Source organism: Exophiala oligosperma, assembly GCF_000835515.1.
Source record: "Exophiala oligosperma strain CBS 72588 unplaced genomic scaffold supercont1.5, whole genome shotgun sequence".
Taxonomy (NCBI): Eukaryota; Fungi; Ascomycota; class Eurotiomycetes; order Chaetothyriales; family Herpotrichiellaceae; genus Exophiala; species Exophiala oligosperma.
In genome coordinates, this window is record NW_015622822.1 from 3,014,266 (window position 1) to 3,033,446 (window position 19,181).

General features: G+C 50.5%; 7 protein-coding genes across 7 annotated transcripts; 1 reads left to right on the forward strand and 6 right to left on the reverse strand.

Annotated features, from left to right (window-relative positions):
* Nucleotides 1–1,133: 1,133 nt before the first annotated feature.
* Nucleotides 1,134–5,431, reverse strand: PV06_06382 (uncharacterized protein). Its single transcript, XM_016407489.1, has 2 exons — nt 4,855–5,431; nt 1,134–4,766 (listed from the first exon to the last, which is right to left on the reverse strand). The coding sequence occupies exons 1-2, from the start codon at nt 5,115–5,117 to the stop codon at nt 1,814–1,816; spliced, it is 3,216 nt and encodes a 1,071-aa protein (XP_016263093.1). The 5' UTR covers nt 5,118–5,431; the 3' UTR covers nt 1,134–1,813.
* Nucleotides 5,432–5,551: 120 nt separating this feature from the next.
* PV06_06383 (uncharacterized protein) lies at nt 5,552–8,040 on the forward strand. The gene has a single exon (XM_016407490.1). It carries the CDS (start codon nt 5,600–5,602, stop codon nt 6,488–6,490), a length of 891 nt encoding a protein of 296 aa, XP_016263094.1. The 5' UTR covers nt 5,552–5,599; the 3' UTR covers nt 6,491–8,040.
* PV06_06384 (uncharacterized protein) lies at nt 6,787–8,966 on the reverse strand (the record flags this gene model as incomplete). Its single annotated transcript, XM_016407491.1, has 5 exons — nt 6,787–7,832; nt 7,909–7,955; nt 8,037–8,197; nt 8,300–8,508; nt 8,792–8,966. 5 exons carry the CDS (start codon nt 8,964–8,966, stop codon nt 6,787–6,789), a joined length of 1,638 nt encoding a protein of 545 aa, XP_016263095.1.
* A 352-nt stretch (nt 8,967–9,318) lies between these two features.
* On the reverse strand, nt 9,319–12,004 carry PV06_06385 (uncharacterized protein). The gene has a single exon (XM_016407492.1). It carries the CDS (start codon nt 11,926–11,928, stop codon nt 9,637–9,639), a length of 2,292 nt encoding a protein of 763 aa, XP_016263096.1. The 5' UTR covers nt 11,929–12,004; the 3' UTR covers nt 9,319–9,636.
* A 1,730-nt stretch (nt 12,005–13,734) lies between these two features.
* Nucleotides 13,735–15,993, reverse strand: PV06_06386 (uncharacterized protein; the record flags this gene model as incomplete). The annotated part of the gene is made up of 2 exons (XM_016407493.1): nt 13,735–15,798; nt 15,846–15,993. The coding sequence occupies 2 exons, from the start codon at nt 15,991–15,993 to the stop codon at nt 14,198–14,200; spliced, it is 1,749 nt and encodes a 582-aa protein (XP_016263097.1). The 3' UTR covers nt 13,735–14,197.
* Nucleotides 15,994–16,571: 578 nt separating this feature from the next.
* Nucleotides 16,572–17,614, reverse strand: PV06_06387 (uncharacterized protein). Its single transcript, XM_016407494.1, has 2 exons — nt 17,118–17,614; nt 16,572–17,059 (listed from the first exon to the last, which is right to left on the reverse strand). Exons 1-2 carry the CDS (start codon nt 17,476–17,478, stop codon nt 16,641–16,643), a joined length of 780 nt encoding a protein of 259 aa, XP_016263098.1. The 5' UTR covers nt 17,479–17,614; the 3' UTR covers nt 16,572–16,640.
* Nucleotides 17,615–17,825: 211 nt separating this feature from the next.
* On the reverse strand, nt 17,826–18,965 carry PV06_06388 (uncharacterized protein). The gene has a single exon (XM_016407495.1). The coding sequence runs from the start codon at nt 18,856–18,858 to the stop codon at nt 17,881–17,883; it is 978 nt and encodes a 325-aa protein (XP_016263099.1). The 5' UTR covers nt 18,859–18,965; the 3' UTR covers nt 17,826–17,880.
* Nucleotides 18,966–19,181: the final 216 nt, after the last annotated feature.

A 19,181-nucleotide genomic window follows, 5' to 3' on the forward strand; every position in this document is an offset into this window, starting at 1 on the left:
TTGTGCCTAGCACACACACACACAACACTCTTTCTCTCGGCCAGCCGATGCGAAATATATCATAAATGAGGAAAGGGAACAAGAAAAAGAAACAAAATGAAAAATGGGACCAAAACAGAAACATCAGCAGGAAAGAGAGAGGGAATGTACCCCGTATTCGTAGAGAAGAAACCTACCACATTGATACTTACCTAAGGAGTACCCTTTCCGAGAGAGCGTATTACTAGGACAGTATCAGCCATTGTTGGCAATGCGTCGCCCGTGTCTCGACTGCCGAACGTTGGAAAAAGAAAACAAGATGGAACCACGTCTGTCTGAAAACACCCATGTTTCGAAACTTGCTACTTTGCGTAAAAAGTACCGAGTAACAAATCCTTGGCCCGATCTTCGTTGCCAGCTGGGACCGGTCGAAAAGGGTCTAGAACGGGGAAAAGAGAAGTAAAGACGGAGTACGCAGTACGGAGTACGGATCAAGGAGTGAACAATCGACAAAGGAGACAACTAAAGAGATGCCAAGATGGGAACGGTGTCGAATGATGTCCAACCCAAACAGAGTATGTGCGATGAATCGATAACGTGGCGCATGGAGGTCCGAAGGTGCCACTTTGTTGGTGTTTCAGGGGGCCAACAGTTCCGGACGATGTTACTTCTTAGTGGTCGACGACGAACAATCCTGAAACCTCGTCAGAGAAGAGAACGATCCAACAAATCTCCATGTCCGGATCAAATGGAGTCTCTTTGGGCGACAACAGCAAAGTGAAGAGCCCAGGATGCAACATCGGAACTTCCATACTCATACGGATTAGATCATCACTCCTTACATACATACCGAGTGCTCCATCAGATACATACTCACGATAGGACACTCAGATCTGTGGAGACATCTGTACAGTAGATTGGAAGGGGTCCTGCAAGATAGACGAGATATACGGAGTAGTAAAGAGTTACAGACATACATATCCCGGACTACGCGAGGGCCATCACTCCTTACCTAGGTAGAGTACTCCATATAATGTAAAACATATTGGGTACGGAGCAAGGGCCATCACTCCTATTGTAGGAACTCATACTCCGTACAAAACAGCTACCGATCACTACAAGGCACAGGCACGTGTACTCCTACCAGAAGCAGATAGAATGAATGACTTTGTTGAGTTCAAACGAGTGTATATGGGTCGGTCTGAGAAAAAGGTAGCAGCAACAACAACAACGGTACTAATCTCACAACATCAATGTCAATTTGATTCCACTTTTCACCCCTTCAACTTTCTTTGCACTACTAGTCCCCAGTGTTCTCCTGTCCTGCTTGCTTTGCACACCTCCCATCTCTCTTCACACTCGTACACACACACACACACACACACACACACACACACACACACACACTCCCTTTCTTCCACGATGCGACCCCAACTGTATCGATAAATGACTGTCGAGTTTTACCTTCTCGCAGAACCCGTGGCTATCGGCAGATGGCGTACGGCTCGGACGAACCAGTATGCAGTCATCACTTGCCAACAAATATCACATGCTGGGAAAGGTCGAGCCTCTTCCGAAGGTGCAAGACCGTGAGCCGACCTGGATAATAATAATCACAGGTTCAAATGCTCAACATTGTCCAGTGTCGCTGACTAGAGCAGCTCTGCATTTTTCTTTTCTTGGGTACGACGCTGTAGACGGCCAAGATCGGTGCCGATGACGGGTCTTCTCGCTTGAAGATACGATGTAAGAACTGCATCAAAAAACAGTATGGCTCTGTTGAGCGCTCAAGAGTAGTTTCAAATGAATCATCGTTCGTCTCCGTCCTCTAAGATCAGTCGTAGCCGCCTCCGACTTGGCTGGCGAATGCCGTCGAAACACTCTGAGCGTCCTCGTCCTGGTGCATACCCTTGCCGAGTCTAGAGTTGCCCATGTAGCCGGCATTGGGAACGCCGCCTTCGACATATCGCTTCAATCGATCCGCCTGGTTGTAACTGGCGTGCCTGTTGACGTCGTGAATAGACAGCTGATCAAGACTGACCCCGCCTTGGTCAATGACACTACCAGTGACATCAGACTCCGTCGCAACAGTCGACTCACCCGCGACACTACCCGGGACTCCTCTGGGTTTGACCCCATTCGATCGACGACCATTTGCATTCTGGAGAGAGGGCCAGGTGTCGGCGGTGAAGCCTTGGAACATTGGTGGGTAACCAGATGGGACACCAACGCCACCCATAGCTGATGAGTGAATAGATGAAACATCGTCGGGAATATAGCCGACAACCGAGCCACTGTCGCGAGGACCACCTCGACCATTCATCATTCCGCTGGCCATGTGGTTAGCATGGTTGTATGCCATCTGGTAACGTTGGGGACCGCGATACGATTGCTTAGGTCGACTGAACTGGTGGAGCGAGATCTGAAGGTTGGTCAAAGGTCCTTCGACGAGGCAGTTACGTTCCTTGAAATGCAGCAACAAGTAATGCCACAGAGGGTGTTTGGACAACACCTTGGGGTTTCCGAGAATGACGAGACCATACTTGGCTCGGGTCATGGCGACGTTGAGACGACGAGGGTCGCTCAAGAAACCAATACCTTGGTGATCATTGGATCTGACGCAAGACAGGATAATGTAGTCCTTCTCTCGTCCTTGGAAGGCATCGACCGAGGCAACTTCGATTTCCTTGTACAATTCCTTCTTGAAAGTGCCGTTGGCTTGCATCGAGCTGACAATGTAGCTACGTTGGCCTTCGTATGGAGTAATGACACCAATATCGGCTGGCTTGACTCCGGCCTTGAAGAAACGCGTGACAATCTTTTCGACGTTCGCGGCCTCGGTTCGGTTGAGGTAGGATGTGCCAGAAGCCGAAATTTCTTCGTTGCCAAGGTTGGACCAGAACATCATGGGACTCTGAATCACGGGCCACGGGAAGTCGATCTCGCGACGAGTGCGGTGCTCGGCTGTAACTCCGTTCTGCAAAGATCCTTCGTAGAACATGTTCGAGGGAAAGTCCGACAAGCAAGGATGCATACGATACTGGACATTGAGACGAATAGGTGCACAGCCAAGGATGACCAGACGTTCGAACAAGGACTGATTGAGACCTGCTTTGGCCGCCTTCTTGTTCATGATGACAGGGCCAAGCTGCTGATGATCACCGACAAGCACGACTTGCTTGCAACCAAGAACCAAGGGAATCATGCATTCGGGTTCGGCCGATTGAGTTGATTCGTCAATCAGGACGGTTCGGAATTTGAACTTTGCCAGTCTTGGGTCTCCAGCACCAACACAAGTACAGCAAACGACATCGGCGTTCTGTAGGATCTCTCGCTCAGCTGAACGTGTCAGGGACTTGTACTTCTTCTCGTCCTGACTAGACAATTCACCCAATTCAGACTTGAGCTGATTGAGCTTGCTGAGTTCGACGTTGCTGTCATTCATACGGACCTGTTCGTGCAAGGAGAGGAAACGCACGGGAGATTCGACATCTTCTCGCGACTTGGCCGTGACACGAACGACCTTGAGCCCGGTGCGGTGAATGCGCTCACAGAGCTGGTCAACGGCTACGTTGGATGGTGCGCAAACCAGCACTTGGCCACCGTTTATCTTAGAAAGGTGGTAAATGATGGTTGCCGAGGTGACTGTCTTACCCGTACCGGGAGGTCCCTGGATCAAGCTCAGTGGTTTCTGTATGACTGACTTGACAGCATTGATCTGGCTGCTATTGAGTTCGGGCAATCCGGGAACGCTGAACTTCTTGGGCATCTGGGTCTTCATGGGCGCTGCTGCAACTTCGTGGCCGAGGAGACGGTGGAAAATATAGCCAGAAACACTCATTTCGTCGACGGCGAAAGTTTTCATAGCAAGCTGCATTCGGTCGAAGGACGTGGCTTTCCAGACGTAGTCGGCCGTGAAGTTGTGAGTACACTCGGTCGGCACTGATTTGTGATCTCCTTTGGCTCGCAGTTCGAGAGTGACTTCGTCGGACTGATTGTTCGGGATCTTGTAAACGTAGCCAACTCCCTCCCACGCGGGACGCAGATCGCCGGTATACTTCAGGCGCATCTCGTCGCCGACGGCCAGTTTGACATCGCCCAGCTCGAGTTTGGGGAGAATGAAACTGGCCAAGTGCTTGTTGTTGAGACCCAAGTCCCAGCGCACGATCAAATTGTCTTGCGACTGGCTCTCCTTCAATTTACGGTCATAGTCGGCTTCGATCTTGACCAGAGGTCCAAAAACGTTCTGGTACTGGTACGCGTCGTCGTACCGGAGCAGAACCGGCGCAGGTTCGTCATCGATGTTCGATGCCTTTTCGAGGTCCGTGATGGTGGCGGCCGAGTTTTCCTTCCACAGTTCCTCCAGTTTTGCAATCATCTGCGGGCTCAAATGTCGGGCGCGGAGCTGTTCCTGGTCGGTCGGTTGTGCGACGAGCCACGACAAGAAAGACCGGTCCTCGATCAAGGGTTGCCACCTGGAAGTGTCCCAATTCATGTCCTTGGACGAAGGCATGGCCGCGCACGGTTGTCGACAGAGCAGGACGACCACGGTGTCTGACTTTGCCGGGATGAAGCCCAACAGAAATACATTCTTGGTTCCACAGTTGTAGCACTCCAGAACGGTGTCGCCCAACGAACTGCTCGGATGCAGCTGGACTTCCTTGTGGCGTGCCCGAACCAAATGATTGACGATGTGAGAGGACGAAGTGTTTCCGCGAGCGCTGCAGAACCACTTGCTACAAGTCAGGCATCGGACGACGCTGCTGGGGTTGTGAATGCCACAATACCTACGATATCAGATACGTATGTCAGTAGAGAGTCCTGGAACCAAAACGCAAAACGCAAAAAACAGAACTTTTCTCTTCCTGAACGTACGCGCACGCATGTGGTGGTAATTCCTTCTCCTCCTCAGCCTTGGTGGACTGTTTCTTGCCGTCCACCGCTGCACTGGCTAGGCTTTCCAAGTCGTCTTCCTCGACACTCTCGGACTCGTCATCGTCGTGTTGTCGTCTTCTAGGACCCTTGGCGAGGCTGAGGATACTTTCGTCTGGGTCGACCGTTGAAATGTCGTCGCTGGCGTTTATTGCGGCTGCGGAGTTGGAAACCAAATGGTTTCCCATATTACTAAAGGCCTCCATATCTGTCGATGTTCCGACGAAAGGCACTCCTCAAAGAGAGAGAGCCTTTTAGAACGTAACGTCCCGTCCGTTCGCGGTACAGAAGTATAGAGAGAAGTTGTGAAGGTTTATGGTATTGGGGGCGCAGTTTGAGAGGGTGAGCGAGAGAGTCTTTTAGTGACAACTGCTACCATTTGTATCACACCGACACCACGATTCCACACCCCTCCAAATGTCTCCAGAATGTCGTACGCGCTATGGAGGACACGCGCGAGAGGAGTAGAGGGTAGAGAGAGTTCTTGTATGGGAGGTGGGTGGAGGGGCGAAGAGGGAGCGAAAGCGCAAATGAAGGGCAAATGGTGGTTTGCAGTGGGCGGAGTTTATTATGTGCAAAAGTCCTGGGCGAATTTTCCACTAAATTTTGTGACATCCGTACGTGATACGAAAACCATCATCGCCATAATACATTCTCTGGTTCTTTTCCCTCCACACAACACGCCACCATGTTGCGTAGACAGGCCAGAGAGCGTAGAGACTACATCTACCGTCGCGCCCTTCAACTTCGCGATGCCAGCATTGCGGAAAAACGAGCCCTGTTGAAAAAGTCCCTCGCAACGGGCAAACCTCTCGACCCGTCTGTCGCAAACGACAAAACCCTCCGCAAAGACTTCAAGTACGATGAATCCCTCGACCCAGAGACCGCGGCGGCCCAGGAGTCCATCGACGACGAATACGCCATGCTCTCAGGGCTCGCCGACCCCAGGCCTCTCGTCACCACGTCCCGCAGTCCCTCGACTCGACTGGCGACATTCTCCAAAGAGATCAGACTCCTCCTGCCCACCTCGATACGACTGAATCGAGGCAACCTGATCCTTCCAAACTTGCTGGCGAGTGCAAAAGCCGCCGCCTTGACAGATATCATCCTCCTCCACGAACATCGAGGCACTCCGACTGCCATGACCATCTCCCATCTCCCTCACGGTCCCACGGCCTCCTTCTCCCTCCACAACGTCGTCCTTCGCGCGGACATACCGGATGCTTCGACGGGAACCGTGTCAGAGTCGTACCCGCACCTGATCTTCGAGGGCTTCACCACCCGACTGGGAAAGAGAGTGGTTCAGATACTCAAGCACATCTTTCCTCCACGAGACGGCCCGCACAAGGTCGGCAACAGAGTGGTTACATTCAAGAATGTGGAGGACAGCATCGAGGTTCGACATCATGTTTTTGTTCAGACTGGCTATAGAGACGTTGAGCTGGCTGAAGTAGGCCCGAGAATGACCATGAGATGTTTCGAAATCAGAGGAGGAACGCTGGAGAAAGACTCCGGTGGTGAGGTTGAATGGGCTCTGACCCAGTATACACGCACAGGACGCAAGAAAGACTATCTGTGAGGTAATGCATTACAACCAAATGCCCGAATGTTCGACTATTCTGAGGGTGCAAATGTCCAAAGAAGCCCCCAGCAAAACTATGGCATAAGTGCGCCTGCACCATGCCATATCCAAGCAAAAGCAAAAGCAAAAGCAAGCCCCATGGCGGAGACGACCAAATCAAACCAAATTAAGCCTTCGTGGCACAGCGCCGCTAGGCCTCTGTCAGCTTTCAACTCGCTGTGTGGCTATTGCCCTTGAGACCGATATCACGCAGTGTTTGCAGCTCATATCCCAGGGTCAGCAACTCCATCTCTTCACCAGCCTCCTTCAGGTGTCATGGCTCTGGCCTCTACCTCATCCATCGGTTGGTTCTCGGCCGGGTTTACCAGAATGGTTACACTGGGCTTACGCACCCGATCTTCGACACCCTTGACCTCCCCCTCCCCAAGCTGATCCATGCCATTGTCTTTCATCACTCTTGGACCAAAGAACTTGAATAGGCGACCATCCGAAGTACCATCACTCTGGAGTGCTATTTTGTCTTCGGATCTGTTCGCCTGTGCCATCTCCCGAAGACTTTCACGGTCGTCCCAGCTGACACCAACTCTTTTCTGGAAGAACTTGTTGAACATGGTGAACGCAAAGTCGAATGTACTTCCCGGAGGCGCAAGCTGGGTGACATATCGATGTCCGGGACGGACGTAGATGCTGTAACATGCATACGACTTGATTCTTGGGATCTCAGCGTTGAGACCTGCGACGGAGTCTGTGTGTGTTCTCGTCGTGAATCGCAAGTTTGGATCGAATTCGAAAAGCTGCAAACTCTGAGCCCATGGGTTCGGAATATGAACCTTCAAATTCGGATTGGATGGCTGCAGGGATCGTGGTAGACTGCTTGCGATGACAGGGTACTTGCAAAAGGGGAAAGGCTTGGGAAAATGATACAACGGTACAGGACAGTAAGGAAGTGATGGTATGAAATTTGCCACCGAGTACGACGGCATGTATGCCTTTGGTACGGCAATAGTCTCATGGCCATCCACAATGTTCGTTTGAGAAGGTTCCGAGACTCGCAGATGTTCATGGATCCTGCGCACCTCTTCGTTGGAGAGCTTCGACCAATCTTGAGGTTCTTGGTTGGTCAGGGGGTACGTTGTTGATGGTGTCGGGTTTGTGACGCAATCGCCCGATGATGTGGATGACAAGACAGAGCAAGAAGATGACGATGAGACGGAAGAGACACAAGATGCATAACGCACCTTGAGTCTATGCTTTTCGAGTCGGTTCTGGAGAATGTCCTTCCTCACGAGCGTGAGAAGGTAGATAAACCCTTTGGAATCGATGAAAGGACGGTATCCGTCTATGTATGTCATTGTCAGTCTATGACACACCTTCATTCGGGATGGACATAAGAGAAGCAGGCAGGTGACACTTACTAGTACCCATCTCCCTGACGAATTCATCGCACTCAGCCTCGTATTCCCTCGCTGTGTTTCTTGTCAGTCTTCGTACTTCGAACGATCAATCGACAAATGGGCTCTCAATTGTGCAAGCGACGCAAAACGTACCGGTCATCTCGACACGCTGGTCCTTTGGACAATGCACCTCTCCCGCCTTTCGATCCTTCTCTCCTCCCCCGCGTGAACGTTGCTCCTGTTGCTGCTTCTTTTTCTTCTTCGGAGTCAGTTGTGTCGTGCTTCCACTGTCGATCTGCGTGCAATCTCGCTTTCTCACCACGAGACTGACTCCTCCCGTGGCATCATCATCATCATCGTCGTCATCTTCGTCCTTGGTCCTGTCCAAGTCGTCGCGTTCGCTGCCCTGTACTCGCGATGTCCTGGCGGCGGTAGTGGAGCTGTCCTTCTTTGCGCGAGCTCGTTTCCGCGGCACCTTGGGCACCTTGACGATCTTCCCCTTCTTCTCATAGCAATACCTTGTCTCGTTGAGGGGTCTGCGCGATTTCGTCATGGTCAAACTATCTTCCAACCAGTCGAGGCTGACGATGTGTATGGTTTTCAGGCGGCGGGCGGCTTGAACTGTGATAAGTCACAACCGTTAGGTAAGGCCTAGATCGGGATGTAAGGTGCAAGGGGAAAATATCTCCATCAATCGGTGCTTGTCATAAAAAGGGTGCTGTACAAGGATACAGGGGAACAACTGCGGATGGAACATTGGTTGGTGATTGGCATGGAGCAAACAACCATCCACTGCAAACAGACCGTCTGGGTCAGGTAGGAAAGCAAGCCCTGCATGAGCCACAGCAATGACGACCGGGCGGTTTGCTGGAAGCCTGCAAAAGAAGGAAGGAGGAGAACTTACCCATGGGATGATACCTCTTCCACGCCTTCTTGCTGGTGACAAGATGAGTGACGCTCGGTGTGACATCCTTGGAGAACGTGCCACCGGCATGCTCGACCCAGTTCTTGATCTTGTCTGTCTTGTCGCCAAAGTCGCCAGTCGAGGCGACTGTGATGTTGCGAAATGCTTTGCCCATGTTGAATTTAATAGGATAAACTATGGTCTTGGGGGGAAAGACAACAACGGATCATGGATTGAGGCTAGCCGAGCAAACAGAAGAGCAAGGTTTATGGCCTCCGTGAAGTTATGACCTCAAATGGGGAGAGAGAAGAGCAGAGAGGACGAATTGAAGGACTCTGGTCAAGCAGGATTGAATCGAGAAAGAAGAAGGCCTCGAAAGAAACCAAGACGTCATCTCAGAAATGGTAGAGGAACGTCAAGATATAAGAGGTGATAAGAAAGAACTCAACATAGAAAATGGTTGGTCGAGTGAGTAGCAGCAATAAAGCAATTCAGATATAAGTAGATCCAACCTACCTACCTAGGTGAGCTTTAGTAAGATCGAAATGTGAAATGGAGAGATATGTGAAATAAAATGGAATGCAATGAAAGGTCTGTGTACCAGAGGAAGCAGTGAGAGAGGACCGTCGAATGTGACATATAGTAGACAAGGTACTCTGATATCCAAGTGAGGCTGCAAGATCCAGGCTGAAATGCCCCCTGACTGAGCTTGGTGTATATTGTCAGAGGCGGTCATCGGAGAAACACATCGAAGGAAAAGTCGCAACCGAACAGAAATGTAGCTGAAGCATGTCCGCACACGCTTCAAAGACCATCGAAGATTGGTAGATTCTATATGTCCGCCTCTAGTCTAAACCCTTGACAGCCTTGACGAACGCCGATATTTTTGAGAGATCTTGCTTCCCATTCGTTTCGACTCCGCTACTAACATCGACACCAGCGATATTGGCACGATACGGACCCAAGGATTTAAGTACTGACTCAACATTGTCGGGGTTCAATCCACCAGCAAATATGATCTTGACTCCCGGATCCTTATCGAAGAAGGTTTTGACTTCGTCAAGATTGAGCTGCTCGCCAGTACCTCCAGCCCCGACATCTAACAAGGGAAGGGCATGATACCCTCTGGCGGAGATACCATGGTCCAGAGGGGAGAACTTGTGAACAACAGGGACAGGAATACTCCGAGCATACTCAATAGGTTCTGATCCATGGAGCTGAACAACATCAAGGTCTAGTTTGTAGACTTGCTCGATAACGTGCTCCAAAGGAGAGTCAAGGAAAACACCCACCAACTGAGCACGATCCGGTCGAACAAGCATTCTCGAGGAATGGTCGAAGAAATCGGTAGAGCCAACATCCGGAGCATGTACAATCTTCCTTGACGGTTTCGGCGTAGTTTTGACGACTTTGGCGATTTGGAGAGCAACCTCGTCCGAGACCAGTCGTGATCGTCCAGGAACCAAGATGATCCCCACAGAATCTGCTCCAGCCTCTACGGCAGCTTTGGCAGCTTCTGGAGTTCTTGTTCCGCAAATCTTAACTGACAATGGAGCTCGAGTCTTTTTCGTGGGCTCTACACCGGGATCTCCCACAAGCTTGGAAATGAAATGCACTGTATTAGCCGCCCTCATCAAAGCCTCTCCAACAAGTACGCCTTTGACACCATCCTTCCGGTAAGCTTGAACATCCTGAGGTCCAGAGATCCCGGATAAAGCACACACGATGGTATCCTTTGGCACGATGTCCATCAATCGGCTTGTCGTGCCAAGGTCAACTTCAAAGTTGGTCAGGTCTCGGTTGTTGACTCCGATGACTTCTGCTCCGATATCGACAGCGATCTTCATCTCATCTGCTGTGTTAACTTCGACTAAAGGCTCCATTCCTAGAGATTTGGAGTAATTGTAAAGCCTCGTCAAGGTCTCCACATCGAGCATCTTCACTATCAGCAGAACTGTGTCAGCACCGGCAAGACGAGCTTCTAGTATTTGATATTCCTCGAAGATGAACTCTTTGCGCAGAACGGCAGGTCGGTTTGGCATACTGTCGAGACTCTGTCGAACGGCCCGCATATCTTCCAGGCTACCCTTAAACCATTCAGGCTCAGTGAGCACTGAGATGACACTTGCCCCAGCCGTAGCATACTTTCGTGCCTGGGCAGGAGCACAAGTGCCCAGGGAGATAATGCCTTTGGAGGGAGATGCCCTTTTGATCTCAGCCAAGAGTGCCACTGGATAAGCCGATTCTCGAAGTCGTTTGGGGAAGGAAATCTGAGGAGGGGCAAGACCAAGTTCGTAAGTGGCCTGAAGGTCCTCTGGCCTTTGAGAAGGAATAAGTTTCTGCGCAGCGACAGCTTGCCGTCTGTGAGTGTAGATCTTTTCCAGGATAGACTCCTTTTTCCCAGACGGCCGCCCATTTGCGACACTAGTGGTGGCTGCTGTGGGAGCAGCAACTTGAAGATTTTCTGACCACTTTCCTCCAGTCATCCGGAGGAAGTTCTTGAACATGACCCTGCCGTTCTCGGTCAAGATACTCTCGGGGTGGAATTGTACACCTTCGATGACATATTCCTTGTGACGCACTCCCATGATCACGCCTTTTCCACTGTCGGGTCCTTTTGCAATCCAAGAAGACACCTCCAACGACTTAGGAAGTGTTGGATGTGTTCCTGCCAATGAGTGGTATCTAGTGACTGGTAAATCTTGTGGTAGTGTAGTATAACATCCTTTGCCATCATGTCTTAAAGGCGAAGTCTTTCCGTGCAGGATCTCTCCTGTGACGTCTACCTTGCCTCCAAAGACGGATATGATGCACTGTTGTCCCATACAGACACCCATGATTGGGATCTTCCCCGCAAAGTATTTAATGGCATCTTTGCTGACACCTGCATCGGTGTCTGGATGACCGGGCCCGGGACTGATGACCAGTTGCGTAGGATTTTTGGCGATCAATTCGTCCAGCGTCACCTTGTCATTCCGGTAGACGGTAACGGTAGCGCCCTCGAGGACAAGGTACTGGTATACATTCCAGGTGAAGGAGTCATAATTGTCTATGAGAACAAGATTCCTCGCAGAGGCCAATTTCTCCGCCGCGACGGGCTGGTGGGGAGAGTGATCGATCAGACCGGAAGATATCATGGTGAAAGCTTCAGGCAAGTGAGAAAGCAACGGAGAGTCCAGCTATGTATACTGGTATAGCCTGGCATGGCGTTGTGGAAGTTGTATGAGTCGACAATTGACCGCAGTCTGACGCTCGGGCTACTTGCCAATTGTGACTCTGGAGGGACTCGACTGCAGTTGCGCAGACGGACGAATTGAAACATGGGACGCTAACATGGTGGAGAGCTTATGTAATAGAGCCCAGCCCACCAAACGCGTTCTGATAGGCCAGGTGCAATGCGTGTCAGACGAAAACTTGCACCGCTCGGAATCAAAATCTTCCAGCAGATGCGATTGTAATGACTCAATGTATGGCATATGGTATCCCGGCTCAACACACTGGCGGTTTTCAGGACTGGCTATTTGACCCAGATGCGTCCTACTTCGTACTGGTAACTAAATATATTCCACCTCAGAAGACCAAGATCTGGTATGTAATGCCGGCAACACCAGTATCTCTGGCTACTACTACCGGCCAATATTTCAGGGCCATTGGCCCAAACAGTCCACGTCATGGTTCGATGGCCAAGAAATGACAAGCAGGAGGCTTGGCCTCTTGAACAGCTTGTTTTCCTAAGCTGGAGACGAGACACGAATTTGAGACATCACAAGGCTGACCTTGGGCGGGGGTACGGCCGGGAACCGGTTCAGGCCTGAAATTGAGATATGCTCGACAAAATCACTTGGTGGATTACCAATATATGCGTCCGTGGTGAATCGAGGTAGTCTGCGACGAGAGGACACCATCGCCGATAATTGATACTAAATTCAGATACGGACGATGCCGAGCACCCGTGAAGTGTATGATATTAACCCGATCATTTAGTGGGCAGGACGGGATGACGGTGATTGTTTCAGATGTCGACCAAAGATGAGCCTCAAAAAGTTAGAAAATCAGAGGACGTTTGAGTTCCCAGAGTACCAAGGTCAGTATTCTGCTCTTCCGAGACAGTCAAATATTCGTAAAAGGAATCGCTTGTTTGGAATAAGGAGATCATACGTACAGTATCTTGCCAAGCCAAGATCTTCTACGACCGGTGTGAGCGTCCTGTGTCCTTTTAATTGGACGCGCGGCCTGTTCATGTTACAGTGCTCCCTCTCTGGATCCGGGGGATACAGATACCATAAAAGTTAGTGCCATTGTGGGATTGGGGGCTAGCTTCACGAGACATAGCTTCGCGAGGCGGCCCTTCACATTAATCTGAGAATGACAGCCAGCGCCAGGTCCAAGCGTCAAGGGTTAATAGTGTGCTCCGTATGAGTGCTTTTCTCGAAACGGCGCATGCCTGGATCCTCTTAATTGGCCAGCCCCATGGCGGAATACGACAAGTATGGTGTCTATGAGCCTGGCCGAGCCAAGCACTAGACACCCGTGTCGCATAGCCTCCCCATAGCATCCCAACTGACACAGGCAGCAACGATCAGGAGATCCGTTTTTCCGTTGACTGCTCGTATTCTATGTCGAGTAAACATGGACTCGGAAGTGGAAGCGACATCTGGAGAAAAGCTTGTACGGGTATCACTGCCTCCTTTGGAGATGCTTGGCCCGGTGAAGGTACGAAGTACGGAGTACGAATGAAGATATATATATTGTCGAGATGTGAAAACACTTCCGCCACAAAAGAAATTTCCTCCCACCTTTCCCACATCTTGCAATTAAATGATCTCGAATCCAAGTGATACCCATAGGACCGCCGACCAATGCATATCCATCCTTTCAGGGAACAGGCGATGACACAACCGGAGGCTCGACCATACCGCCGGAGGCCAATAACATGGTATCGAGATGGCTTCATCGTCACAGACGACGTCTCCTCCGCCGACTTTGAAAAGGTCAGGGCCACTTTGGCTCCCTCATCTCCAAAGGATAGGACTGAATCCCTGGATCCAAACACGAAATACCTTGTTCTACTTACTCCAACCCCTCTCGAAGGAGATGCAAGCATGTATATCGGCTATATCTGCTTCAGACCTGACACACCAGCTGGAAGGTTTACCATGATTGATACGGCGTTGAATCGGAGTTGGCGAAATCAGGGGCTTGAGAATTGGATGTCACAATGTGCCCGTGAATGGTCAGAACGTCAAGAACCGGCAGGAGGCAAAAAGCCTCGATGACTTTGAGAGTGTGAACGTGTCGGGCAATCCCAAAAGAGATTCGTTCAGAAGACGACAACCAGCTTGGTCACATATGATGGGTGGTGACTTCCTGAAGACACTTCGTCCCGAGGGAAACTGGAACACAAAATCAGAGCTGTCCGTCCAAGGCAACTGTGGCACCTCCATATTTGTTCAAATATTCATCTTTCAGCCCACTTATATCTGCCGGCAAGAAAGGAGCGAATGTGTCATGTAGCCAGCCTTTGCGATGGCTTGCTAGATTTAGATCTCCCAACAATCGGTCCATCTGATGATGGTAATCAACGGCGTAAAAATTCCCGTACCGCCCGTACGCAGGGAATCGCATGCGAAGATATGTAGCCACGTACGCCACGTCCTTCTTCATGTCTTCTTCACTTGGAAGCTTCAACAACCTGTCGAGATAGGCAGTTGTCCAGATTGCGGATACCTCAGAAGCAAGACTCATATTCGGAAGTGATCCAAACCCCACGAAGGCGATGTTGTGGTTAGTATCACTAACAGGTACAATATTGCGGTACAATCTGTAAGGAGTGTCTGTACGTATGATGTCCCCCAGCTGGTCTGGTACAGGCGGAGGCGGGCTTACCGAATAGTATCGTTGTCGCACTACCTTTTCGGCCTCGGCGTCCAGCTTGCGCCATTCCTCAGACATGTCCGCTGTATCCCATTCGTCAGGATGAACAAGGCCAAGATTCATTTGGTCCTTTTGTGAGAAGAAGGAGCACCCCTCGCGGAACCCGGTACCGCAAATGATGGCGTCGACTTCCACTTGGTCTCCATTCTTAAATTCTATCGTCGACCCGTCAAGCCTGGCAATGTCTTCATTGTACACATCGACATTTGGCGCAATCGTGTCCCAGAAATCATCATACGAGAGACAACCGAAAGGGACATCGAAGGCCAGCCCGTGAACCTTGGTCTGCAACTTTGAGAAAGACGGTTTTGACCCAGGACGGCTATCGTACTGTGCTGCGTCATTGGCCTGTTGAATGACGGATTTCTCCAGCTTGCCGTAAAGCCATTGCCCAAGCCTTGTACTAAACATGAACGTCTGCCACCAGCCCCACGAGGCCAAGCTTGGGGCAAAAAATATTGCATTAAGAAAACGACTGTTAACAAGTTCGACGACATTTTGCCAAATGCTGCTACCAATGCCAATCTTGACTGGTGTGAACGCTCCGGGGCCTTTGCCTGATTTGCGTATGATCCACTGAACCTCTTTGCCAGCTTTGACGGCTTGATAGGCATGGTCGGCTGCGGACTTGCCTCCGCCAATAATTGCGATTCGTCGGATGTCTTCTCGCCGGAGAACTTTGGATTGTGCTAGATTGAATGTGTGAATGATGGGTCCTTTGAAGGTCTCGCGGCCTTGAAATTCGGGGAGATTCGCTTCCGAGGTCGTTCCCGAAGCTACGATGAGCTTTCTAGCATTGAAGCTTTGTCGTCCTGACGGGGCGCTACAATGGAGGCGCCATCCCCCGGGCGTCCTCTCGGCACTAGCGACTTCGACGCCAAATCTAATACGGTCGCGCAGGGTCTGGCCAGAGTAGACGTGATTGTCGACGTACTCGTCGAGGTAAGTTGTCATTGACTCGGCCTTGTACATATGCATCTCATCAACTTGGTCTGGCTTGGGAGTGAACGGCACATCGGAGAAGCCGCTCATACGGACGCTCTGTTGTGATTTGAAGCCTGGATATACTCGTTCTATTTATTGTCAGTACCCTTTCGAATGGGGCAATTTCGACAATGACCTTGATTCCATACTCCTCCAACAGAATGGTCTCTTTCGAGTATGCCGACTTTGGCATCGGGATGAATATCGAGGTAGAATCTTGCCGACACAATACCTGATTGTCCTGCACCAACCACCACCAAATCATAAATGTCTGAGTTTGCCATCGTGGCGAGGCTGGACTCATCAGTATTTGACTTTCGGCTTGGCTTGTTGGTGCAAGAATAAAGCAAATGGGGTTCGTCAAAGTCAAAGAGGTGTTATGTTGCAAAGAAAGAATAGCTTCAACATCTAGAGGGACATCTCAGACGCTGAGGCTGATCGGACGGATCAGATCAAGCAAGGTAATATGATGAGGTGATCCTTGAATTGACTCGATCAGAATAAGACGAGAGGTAGCTTTGCATTCTATTATATCATCTGGTTGGTGGTTTGTTGGAAACGACTATCTTCTTTGTCAGCGCTAGATCAAAGTGGTCGGTTCCAGTAAGCGAAGGACAGCTGAGAACCTGAACATGGTCAAGATGTTATGAACTGGGCAATAGAGCTGTTGTGAGCAGCGTGATTACGGAAGGGGGACTATCCATTGACCTTGGTGACATACGCAGAGCCATTCAAGTAATACAATAGGTGAACAAAGACATCCCGAAAGCCGCAATTCTCACTCTGGTGTGGTTACAGTATTATCAAGACTGAGGTCGTCTATTTGGGATCCGGGAGAATAGAAGGGAGAATGGTGGGTATTATACAATATGGCGATACAAAAGTATAGTTGACGAAGTGTGTGATGGGAGGGACGGATGCCACATCTTTCTCACACAGACATTACTCTCGCGACACCCTCGCGGAACAGCAACATGGCGTAGAACTCGTGAAAGGCACGAAATTTATCCAGTCCGACTAACGTATTCGACGATGGATTACATGCGACACATGAATTTGTGATCGTGACCGTCTCAGAAGAAGAATTGGCAGTGCTGTCGGAGAGCCGGTCTCGATGTATGGAAAACCGGTGAAAGCCCGAAAAGTATGACGTGTCGGAGCCGAATGCGAAGTCGACGTAGCTCGTCTCATCAGACAGACCAGGGTCCTGGGCGGTATTAGTTGTTGTTGGGATGTGATAGTCGACGACTCGGAAGGCCCCAAAGAGAGTCGAGTGTAACGAAGGAAGTTTGCTTTGAGAGAGATCATTGCATGACCAGATTTGGCCGTGCTGGGGGTCGTCCTGGATCGCTATGTGATTCGTGAGTTTTGATTGCAGTTTATACCAGGAGATCATGGTATGGCTCACCGCTGAACCCGACCAGTTGACGACGTAAAAGGCAGTCGACAAGGCCCAAAAGTCTACGTTCTGGTGTGAAGACCCAGCCGCCAAAGTAGCCTTGGACGAACGTCGCCAGAATTTGTTCGTCGGACCATGATCTTCGAGAAGGGGGGAGCTTGAAAGTGATGGACCGTGAGTCGGTCAGACCTCTGTGGTCTCGCGGGTTGACGACGGCAAGATGGGTTTTGGATTTGAGGAAACTTGACGGCGCTGCTCCCGTCCTCATGTCGCTGGTCGGTACGCTGGAGATGGAGCGAGAGGCGTTGTAGAAGTAGTAAGGTGCTGTGATGGCTATCGTCGCCCCGACGAGACGTGAGGCAGTGTTCATGTTTTGATGGTGTTTATCCTTCCAGATTTGCTGTCGGGAAGAAGATGTATCTATTCTGAGCTCGGATGCTCAAAATGGTTGAAGTGACATTGTCGACGGAGGTATTGATAGTAAACAACAGGTAAATAGAGCAGCTTTCGAGGGAGAAGGCAAAGAATACAATACGGAATCTCCTACGTGGTCGAGCCCGGAGATCACGCGCTCGACAGCACGAGAATTGCTTAAGGCCGTAAGACTATAAAGTGGCTGTCGATGCACAATCGAGCTATTTGATTATTAGTTTGAGTGATAAATTCAGATCTTAACATAAGACTCTAGAGTCTGAATGATTTAATAGAATAAAAGGTTCGTATTGTTTTCAAGCTAGCTGTAATCTTGAACTGTCTGTGTGCTTGGAGTACTTCAGATGAACTGGGCAACGACTTTCTCCACCCCAGCCTCGTCGAGAAGAGGCACTCCAAGAGTCTCGTTCTCGGTTGAAACGAATTCACCACCGTATCCTTCGCCGAGTACGGCGCTCAGGATGAAATTCAGCATCGCACCCATAATTTGCTCGGATTTCCCACTCGAGAGAACCTCGAATGCTTGGCTCTTCAACTCTTCCGTATCGGCAGCCTGGTACGTCCATTCTGCGGGATCCAAACGTTGAGCAATGTCAATGACCTTTTTCTGGGTGATGACGGTTTCGTGGACGCGAATTGTGCGGTTTTTCGTTTCTTCGGGATGAGCAAAGATGCCCACGACTGCTTTGCCGACGCCAGCCAGCGTCGTGGTACTAAACCTACGATCTCCGCCATTGTACAGAGTCGCCGTGTGCTTCTTCAGGTCAATTCCAAAGAATCCGACCATCAAGCACCAGTCGAAAAAGGGACCGTTCATGAGGGTCGTGTAGCTCCAGCTAGGGTTCTTCGCGGCGACCTCTGCGAGTTTCGCTTGAGTGGCGACCTTGTCGCCATAGACTGGAAGGGTCTTGGATTTGGGATTGGTCGTATCCGACCCGAACTCTGAGGGTATGAAGCGCGACACGCCAGCCTGGACAGATGCCTCTATCAGCGGAGTCTGCGCGCCTACGGATGTTGTAGTCAAGGTGGAAACGACACCGTAATGTCCTTCGAGAGCTCTCTTCATGGAACTGACAGAAGTATAGTCAACCATGGCATATTCAACATTGGCGCCTGCTGGGATGCCTTCTTTCTTGGTGTTGGCAGAGCGAGTCAGGATGGTGACGGAGTATCCAGCTTGGAGAAGAGCCAGGACGATAGGAAGACCTAAAGAGCCCACGCCGGCAACGGCGATTCGTTTTGAAGAGCTGGCAGAAGACATTGCTGTGTTGTGCTGGGATTTATTGTGAGCTTTTCTGGATAGATCGCTTGAAGACATGAATGAAGCACAACAAGATCACAGGAAGGGGAACAAGTTTTATAGTCGAGAGACTCCTGTACTTTCAACCTCGCAATTCCGCTGTTGGAAGTACATCCGACATGGCGAAAGAAGGGAGACTCGAGCCAGTGCTGGCCAGCAAGGCCGCTTAACAAATCATAGCCTCGTCGGCAGGGAACGTTTTGGGCCGGTCAAAGCGTGCCGGAAGAACTCAAAGCCGAGCGCTCAGGAGAAAGTCGCCGAGGATTAGGTCACAGACACCACTTAAATGAAAATCGTAGAATAACAAAGAGATGATAATGTCCACACATGATGCTGTTGCC